The sequence below is a fragment of the Mizuhopecten yessoensis genome, unplaced genomic scaffold (assembly GCF_002113885.1).
Source record: "Mizuhopecten yessoensis strain PY_sf001 unplaced genomic scaffold, ASM211388v2 scaffold3091, whole genome shotgun sequence".
Classification (NCBI taxonomy): domain Eukaryota; kingdom Metazoa; phylum Mollusca; class Bivalvia; order Pectinida; family Pectinidae; genus Mizuhopecten; species Mizuhopecten yessoensis.
Window position 1 is genome coordinate 319146 of NW_018404871.1, and position 7361 is coordinate 326506.

Consider the following 7361-nt stretch of genomic DNA (forward strand, 5'->3'; position numbering starts at 1 on the left):
CCAAGGATAATAATTTGAGAACCGCTTTGAGACAACCTACTAACTAGGTTGTGTGATAAAGCGATATATATTCAATCTCGAATTAATAATATTATTATTATCGGCAACATGGTGTGAGCAGAGCCTTCAATTTTGTCACAACACATTCCCAGAGAAAACAGTTGTATAGTGAGAACAAAACGTTTTGATTAGGAAGATGAAGGTCTCGTACAGTAATTACTAACATTGTTACTTACCTTGCTCCTATAACCAGAGATACCCTGTATAATAATATGTATATTTCACATTTATTATGAAACCTTCTTTGTCCAAGTGATTTTGGCTATGAAAACAAATTTGTATTAATCCAGATTCAAGATGTATGAGTTAAAATGCCATGGGAAAAAATAAACTTTAAAAATAACCAAAAACAATGTATTCGTGAAAGAAGCTGAGGCGATGAGAAGGAAGCTTGAGAATGGACTATATATTATATTATATATGTTTTTGTTTGTGCCAATTTAGAAGTGTTGTGTCAATATTTTCTTGGCTCTCTGTTTTCCTAATGTGTGGTGTGTGAAGTGACCTCATCAAATTTTGGTAACAAACTTTGTAATCTGTTAAAATTGGGTTGAAGTCTGCCGACTGAAAAAATGTAAAATGTTTTCGATGAAAGAGTTGTGATTTCTTCCGTCTTGTTCCATGTTCATTTAGACTGGTGAAGAAGATAAGATTATATGTGATACATTTTCCAGACATTTCCCAGGCATTTCCATTACCATTTTTACCTGATTTATTTGTTATTATATATCACAAATCATTAAAGACTTGAGGGCCGTTTTCGTTTATACAGTTAAACCGGTTTGACCAAAGTTGTTCCTTTATTAAATAAGGTCGGGCCTAGTTATCTGATGCTGCTTTCAGGCGAGCCGTGACAAAGCCTTGCAAGGCCTGCATAAACATTTGCAGGTCCGCAAGGATTAATACACGAAATGTTACTGGTACATTTAAAAACAGACAAACCATTTGTTCCATAATAAACAAACAGGCCCAAGGTCAATAGATGGTATCACGGTTTACAATTCAATTCGTAGATGAAACATTATGTAACCTATCTCTGCCTTGTGCCCTTTCAATGGGCTATTTGGAGTACAAAGTTTTTACAGAATTTAAAGCTACAAGGTATGGCATTATGACATCACGCTATGATGATACGTAGATAGACATGATTTTGGTGTTAATTTAAGTTTGGATTTCTATAAATTGACTACTTTCTGGGGTGAATGACTTATAAAAGGGCATATATAATTTTGTGTGTTTTCTTGTCATCACAAAACCTATCTGCCTGCACTTACTAATTGTGATGTAGAATTTGAAAATCAAAATCATACATTTTTTCTCTCACTTATTGCTGCTAATAATTCATTAATTAAAATAACAGCTTCATTAATGTTGGGAACTTTTCTCCTTTAATTTGTTCACAATGTGTTCTACTTTTTGCTTATTTCTTTTACAATAAACTGCTTAAAATCAGGCTACTCTATCAGTGTGTACTCAGTATTTCCGAGTTAACTGTTGACATTTTCTGGTACAGAGTTTTGATATTCATGAGACATTTATCTGTACAATATTTAACCCTTTCACCACTGTAGACCATAATGGACTCATCCATATCAATGCATGGTAGAGTCTACTCAAGTTACATAGGGGTGAAAGGGTTAGTGTAGTATCATTTGATGGCTATACAGGAACAGTATGTATAAGTGATTAGTAATGGAACTAGACAAATTCAATTGCTATACGTGTAATTATGTAGTCAGACTTGTACAATACTTTCTGCATAAAAGCTAGTAGTGTTGTTTCTTCATACTTATCAGGGGTCGATCCAGAATTTTTTCAGGAGGGTGTCACCATTCCAGACAATTAATGCTGCGAAGCATGTGGTCTGAACCATGACATGTATATGATGTTCCATAGATAAAGTAAGATACTAGTTTTGGCCTTTTCCAAGGGTCTCTCTCTTCTTAAACTATTATTTTTTTCTTAGTAAGATTTCCCAGTGAAATGAAAATCAACATAATAATAATTTTGGTAATTTATAGATCAATAGATGCAGTGTACGGAATTAGATTAGACTGGGGTGTCACGTGCGCTGGTGACGACCCCCTTGGATCCGCCTCTGCTTATTACACGTTCCATTTGAGAACATCTGTCCTTTTCTTAGTGATAATCTACAAATGCGCCTAATGTACCATGAACAACAAACAAACCAAATTAATGCTTTCTGTTGTTTAGAGCCAATACATGTATGTTTACAATATTGACGCCCTCCTTAATTTATGTTGCAATGAGCCGTTTACACACCAATGTTACTTGATGTTTTACTCTTGTTTAATGTACATTGTATTACCAATTAAACCATGTACCATATAGCTGTATTGTTATTGATTTACACCTAATATGTGTATAGCGGTACCATAAAACACAAAGTGTGATGTTTATATGATATAATGGTAACTAAATGATATTAAAACAGCTAGGTGAACACACAAACTCTTAATAAATAACAAACAAGAGATCCCAGAGAGATCTTGGCATCCACCATTGTACCATCTTCATTAGTTCTGTGTCAGTTTGATATTTTCTCTTCTTTTCTCTCTTATCTGTTTGATCAAGTCGTGTAAACATTAAATGTACCTTGAGGTATCTTTTGATCTAAACTTCATACTGCTGTGTATAAAAGACAACCTTTATAGTGAATTTTTGTTTCACATATTTACTAGTATAGTTCTTAATGTGAAAGAAATAGAACTGATCATTGCAATATGAGAAAGATCTTAAAAGTACTTTCTGGGAAATAGTGAAGAATATTCTTCAATTGTCAAAATCCAAGATGACTGCCTGTGGCCATCTTGTTTTTCTCAATCAGTTTCAAAATAATACATGCACAATTATGGACCAAGGGGACCTTTCACACGAAATTTAAGAAATATATATCAATCACATTTTTACTAATAGCGATAACAAACTTGTTCTTAATCCAAGATGGGGCCATGTTGTTTTTAGGATGAGTCTCAATATGAAATATGCACAACTAGAGACTAAAGGGAACCTTAATATGAAATTTGAGGAAGCGATAACAAACTTTAACTTTCAAAATCCAAGTAAGCCGCCTGTCAGCGATTTTGTTTATTTCATCAGTTTGAAAATTGAAAATGCACAATTAAGGACAAAGAGGAACCTACATATCAAATTTGAGAAAGATCCATCCAGTACTTACTGAGAAATTGCCATAATTTAACTATCAAAGTCCAAGATGGCTGCTTGTCAGCCATTTTGTTTCACCAATCACTCTCAATAGTAAACGTGCACATCTGAAGATCAAGGGGAACCTACATATCAAATTTGAGAAAGATCCCTGAAGTACTTTTTGAGAAAAAGCGATAACAATTAAACTTTCACAGTCAAAATCCAAGGAGGCCACCTTTCAGCCATTTTGTTTTTTCGATCACTCAAAAGTACACATGCACAACTAGGGACCAAGGGAAGCTTACAAATATGAAATTTGGGAAAAATCCTTCCAGATCGTGATAACAAGAATTGTTTAAGGACGGACGAACGCAGACTGATTTGATGGTGACCCACTTAAGTCGCACCTGATGCGCTTACCAAGACCTGTAGTCAAAGGAGTCGATTCCTCGACAAAAAAAATTGGGAAGGTGAATCACATATGCGATCCTTAGACATGATGTTTTTTAATGAAAGGCCATCAGGAGAAATACAGTATTGGTACATCATTCAAAACATTTCCATAACATTCAATAATATTTTACCCTATTGCGAGATCTCACACTGTAGAACGCGATACCAATCTGTCACAGGTGTGATAATACTGTATAACGAGAAATTTCGTCTTTGTTTCCTTAACTTCTTCAGTAATGGGGACGAATTTATCATGACAGCAAATCTTAATATACAGCACACTATGAAGTAATTTACATGTGAAGGGCGAAATTAACACTGGGCAAATACGGATTTTACAAAGAAGGTCAAAAAGGTTGACAGGACAAAAGTTTCTCGGTATACAGTATGTGTTAACAAATTATTTGAATCCAACAGGTCTATAGGACTGGTGTCTGTTATGCAATACATATAATCCAGTGGCAGAAATACAAATTTTCTACCTACCAGGTAATGTTAATTGTAGACTCCCATTAAGGTAATGATAAATAATTTACAAATAATACAACAATATACTCATTAAAATCAATTTATTTCAGATGATTGTGAGCAAGAAAAATGTTAAAGAGAAATTCAGTTATATTTCTTGACCACTGAAATTGAGATCTGATCTGCTGTCAAACAAATATCCAATCTGCTGGACCTCCATTTGACCCCCTCCTCCACCCTCCCTCTCATACACGAGCATTTATTTATCAATTTTTCCTCCTGTTGTCTTTAACAATATTATGTATACTCAAAATGAATTTTCACAGCTGCAAGAACCCTGAATATAGGACGGAACCTCAATAAGTCAGCAATTTTTGTTCCCAGCGTGAATTGTGAGATTAAAAGATTTTAGCTGGATACTATTAAAGTGGAAACTCTTGCAAGGGGAAATGTTTCCTTTGTGACTTTTCAAACTGATCATGTTTATAAATTTACACTGTGGCAATATTTCTGATATGTATATATAATAATACATAATCTATACATGTATTATATCTATATATTTCCACTTCACAATAATTTCCAGCAGTGAGACCACTGGAATTAGTATCTCGATTAACAAGCTACAATTTTATTTCATTTTTTTACCATATATGAGCCAATTATGAAATAAATGCTGTTTAAACTTATCAACTTTCAGATATGCAGTATAATTTTCTTTTAAAATGTCATATAATCATGAAAACTTTATTCTTTACTGATATCAAAGAGGCAATTACCAAAATATTAAAAGGTATGGAGGACTTTCTAAATCTCCATACATCTGTCTTCTTACCAATACATTGAATCACTTTCGTCTGAACACACACTTTGTTGTACATCGTGATTAACAAAATCCTTTAAAGACATTAAAAATAGAAATGAGACAAAAAAGTCAACAAAGGCCTTATATCATACAAGTCATATCAAACTTTTCCTCTTGAAACTTAAATTGTTCAAAAATCTTTCTTACAAAGACGACAAGTCAAAAACTGACACTTTTCAGTGTTCTTTCATCAATGGGCACACTAGGATGAGGTTTCAAAAGTTTTTAGCTTAATATATTTTGCAATGACAAATAAAGTATTTTACAAGTAAGAGACAGATTTACATAACATATGTACATCAGTAAGATATTCACTGCTGGATAATTGTTTCATCTCCAAAGGGGGTGTATTCATTACACCAATAAGTAATGGTAAATAGCTGATGATAAAATGTATTTTCACCACAAAGAGTAAAATTAACTCATTCACCCATGAAAACACATTTGAACTCTTCCAATTCAAAGGTTGGAATAGTTCATTATGAAATTTTAGGAGTGATTGAGATAACAGCAGGCAGATACAATGTTTATAGATGAAGGGTGGATATTTTACTGTTGAAAAGGTTTCCAGGAATAGAGTATAATTGTCACACCTTTAAGAAAATAATATCAATGCAAACAAAAAAGGTGTAAGAACAGTAATAGCAGTGAAAGTAAAAATACTTCATAACATAATGATGATTCACTGTATATATGTGTCGGTGATTCTTTAACTTATAACCAGGACTTAATGACTTTCACCTATAACACATACAGACAAAATGGGGCTACTGGGTTATATCAGGAACACTCAGATTGACAACATATAGGATTAACATATTTCTGGAATATTTAGCAGACATGTCATTAACAAAATTGTATGTTGTAAATTGGCCATAACGGACCATGTTAACAAAGAAAATCATGTAATAGACTGCGAGCAGGCTAAGATCGTGAACAGAAAGAGTAACCAGCGATTGCGACAGGTTTACGACAGTTGTGAACAAGGGGAAGTAACTCCCACATCACTAACGTCACCAGTGACCAATAAATTGTCTGGGTAAGAAAATCGTTCTTGCAAATATAATAAAATTGTATACTTATGTATTCTTGTTGTTTAAATAAGGCCATATGTGTTTATATAAAAATTTCATCTCAGAATAATGTGGCAAATATACTATTCTATGATGAGAGAGGCTGGACAATCACCACGGTGAGAGAGGGGAGGGCCTGTTGATTGGGTTGGCATGGGGAGGGATCATAAGTTTTCTCCAATATGTCTGTCATCAATATATAAACAAAATTGATATTCTGATCGCATGTTACAATCATCAAAACATTACATATAATATTGTCTTACTTCCACATGAAACTATAAACAGACACTTTCGTCTTAAATGTCTGAATTTAAAAATTTGTACAATGTCAGTTCAACACTTTTTCATGAAAATAACAGATATTCATACACTGGAATATCAGGGGTTTTCCCACCGATTATCTCAATAATATATAAAAACAAAATAAAATTTTCTAACAGAGTCAGTATTTCCTTGTATAATATTTTTACAATATTGCACAATGCTTTTTACAAGATTGGGATTTTTTTTCGCGTTTTATATTTCATCCACGAAAAAGTAGCAACTATTTGAATAAAACAACAAAAAATATGATAACCGAAGAAATAGGTACACCTTTACCTACTAAATTGAATTTTTCATGACGCACCATATTTTGTCTTCAATACTGGGTCTGTACCATCTATTGTCATGCACCATCTAATCACCATTTGCAATTCATTTCATGTTTGCAGATTGGCTTTTTCCAAATTTCAGATTGTATCGAATTCATGAATTTGGCAGTGCTAATAGATAGTACACAAGGATTATTGTAATAAAAGTTCCAGTCCGAATCATTGACGGAGATCATCAGACATTGAATGTGGTAGCTGAGAAGGCGTGAAGATTTCCCATCTGGCTCAGTCCACTCTGAATGTGATTGATGTGGATGTCTACATTATTCTTGAAGGCGCTGGGAAAAAAAATTAAAAAAATCATGCAGATTCAAAAAACCATAGTGACTGATCCTTATTATACATTTTTTGTACATGATATCAAAAAACCACTCAATTATCAAAATGTTGAGAAAGTAAAGACATAACAAGAGGCCCATGGGCCTTAACGGTCACCCGATATATTTATACAGAGAGTTGAATTTGTTTTTAACATGTACAGAAATATTATTAAAAGTGACAAAAAACAATAAAACCACCTTATTCAATATCTAGCATACAGATTTAAGACTAAAAAGTATTTGAAACTAGCACCTCTGATTCTAAACAAGGAAAATGAAGAAATTTTAGCACACTGAC

The 7361-nt window shown here is 33.3% G+C and overlaps 1 protein-coding gene across 2 annotated transcripts in view; it reads right to left on the reverse strand.

Annotated features, from left to right (window-relative positions):
- Positions 1–4236: 4236 nt before the first annotated feature.
- LOC110446970 (protein lin-9 homolog) overlaps positions 4237–7361 on the reverse strand; it is an 18883-nt gene continuing 15758 nt past the window's right edge. For both annotated transcript variants that reach the window (XM_021492323.1, XM_021492322.1), the window contains one exon: positions 4237–7021. In XM_021492323.1, coding sequence (XP_021347998.1) covers positions 6919–7021 — 103 coding nt within the window. In that variant the 3' untranslated portion in view covers positions 4237–6918. The remainder of the gene's footprint in view (positions 7022–7361) is intronic.